Source organism: Priapulus caudatus, unplaced genomic scaffold (assembly GCF_000485595.1).
Source record: "Priapulus caudatus unplaced genomic scaffold, Priapulus_caudatus-5.0.1 Scaffold1237, whole genome shotgun sequence".
NCBI lineage: Eukaryota > Metazoa > Priapulida > Priapulimorpha > Priapulimorphida > Priapulidae > Priapulus > Priapulus caudatus.
In genome coordinates this window covers 30,678-31,723 of record NW_014578298.1, presented here as the reverse complement: position 1 = coordinate 31,723, position 1,046 = coordinate 30,678, and the positions used below count along the sequence as shown (strand labels likewise).

Genomic DNA, 1,046 nt, shown 5'->3' with positions numbered 1-1,046 from the left:
TAGTATTGGATAGATTGTGGTATATAGTAGTATTGGATAGATTTATCCAACCCCAGTGGGTTCGATGAACGCGATAAACACATCTAATCGAATAGATCCATGTCTAATAAATAAATAACAATAGCAAGTTTGCTAGTATTATTTATTAGTATTCGATCATCTAAGCAGCTAATTAAATTGCTTTCAATTTTCTGGACACCTTCACACAGCAACCGAGAGACGGTAGCCGTCGCCACGACGGCGCCCCCTTAATGACGACGGCATCCCCCTAATGACGACGGCATTCCCCTAACTACGACGGCATCCCACTAACGACCAACGCTATGTTAACCATCGCTCACCTATGCTTCCCGCGTCGCTGCTGCCCGTGCTGCCGCCTCCCCCACAACGCCGGCGCCTCCTAACAACGCCGGCGTCCCCTAACAACGCCGGCGCCCCTAACAATCCCCTAACAACGCCGGCGCCCCCTAACGACGACTCACCTATGCTTCCCGCGTCGCTGCTCCCCGTACTGCCGACGCCGGCGGCTGCGTTGACGGAGTTGAGCAGGTTGAGCAGATCGGGCGGCAGACCCTGCAGGTTGTGCTGGCCCGCGGCGGCGGCACCGCCTAGCAGCTGCGACAGACCCGCCATGTTGTTGACGGAGAGGTCGGCGACGACCTGACCGTTCACGGTCAGCTGACCTGCAGAGGAGATGCGCGATTGGTGAGTGTTTCGGGCGGAGGAAGCGAGCGGGACGAATTCATGAGCTTGGGCACGTCTGAGGAACCCGGACAATGGCTTACGATGCGGGCAGGATGGAACTGGGGGAGGGGGCCGGGGAGGGACAGACGGGCGAGCGGGGAGGACAGGCAGAGATATGCGGGGGAGTACTAGGGTTGGGAGAGGCTGGGGGAGGACCGAGGGAGGAGGGCGAGCGGCTGGGGTTGATGTTGATGGCAGACATCCTGGGCAGACCCTCGAGCTACGAGGCGGACCGAGGGAGGAGGGCGGTCGGGGAGGCTGGGGGAGGGCTGAGGGAGGGCTGAGGGAGGAGGGCGGTCGGG

The 1,046-nt window shown here is 59.8% G+C and overlaps 1 protein-coding gene across 1 annotated transcript in view; it reads right to left on the bottom strand.

Annotated features, from left to right (window-relative positions):
• Positions 1-1,046, bottom strand: part of LOC106815925 (B-box type zinc finger protein ncl-1-like) — a gene marked incomplete at its 5' end in the record, with an annotated part of 16,602 nt that overhangs the window by 4,997 nt on the left and 10,559 nt on the right. Inside the window, one exon of the mRNA XM_014820458.1 lies at positions 483-683. Coding sequence (XP_014675944.1) covers positions 483-683 — 201 coding nt within the window. The remainder of the gene's footprint in view (positions 1-482; positions 684-1,046) is intronic.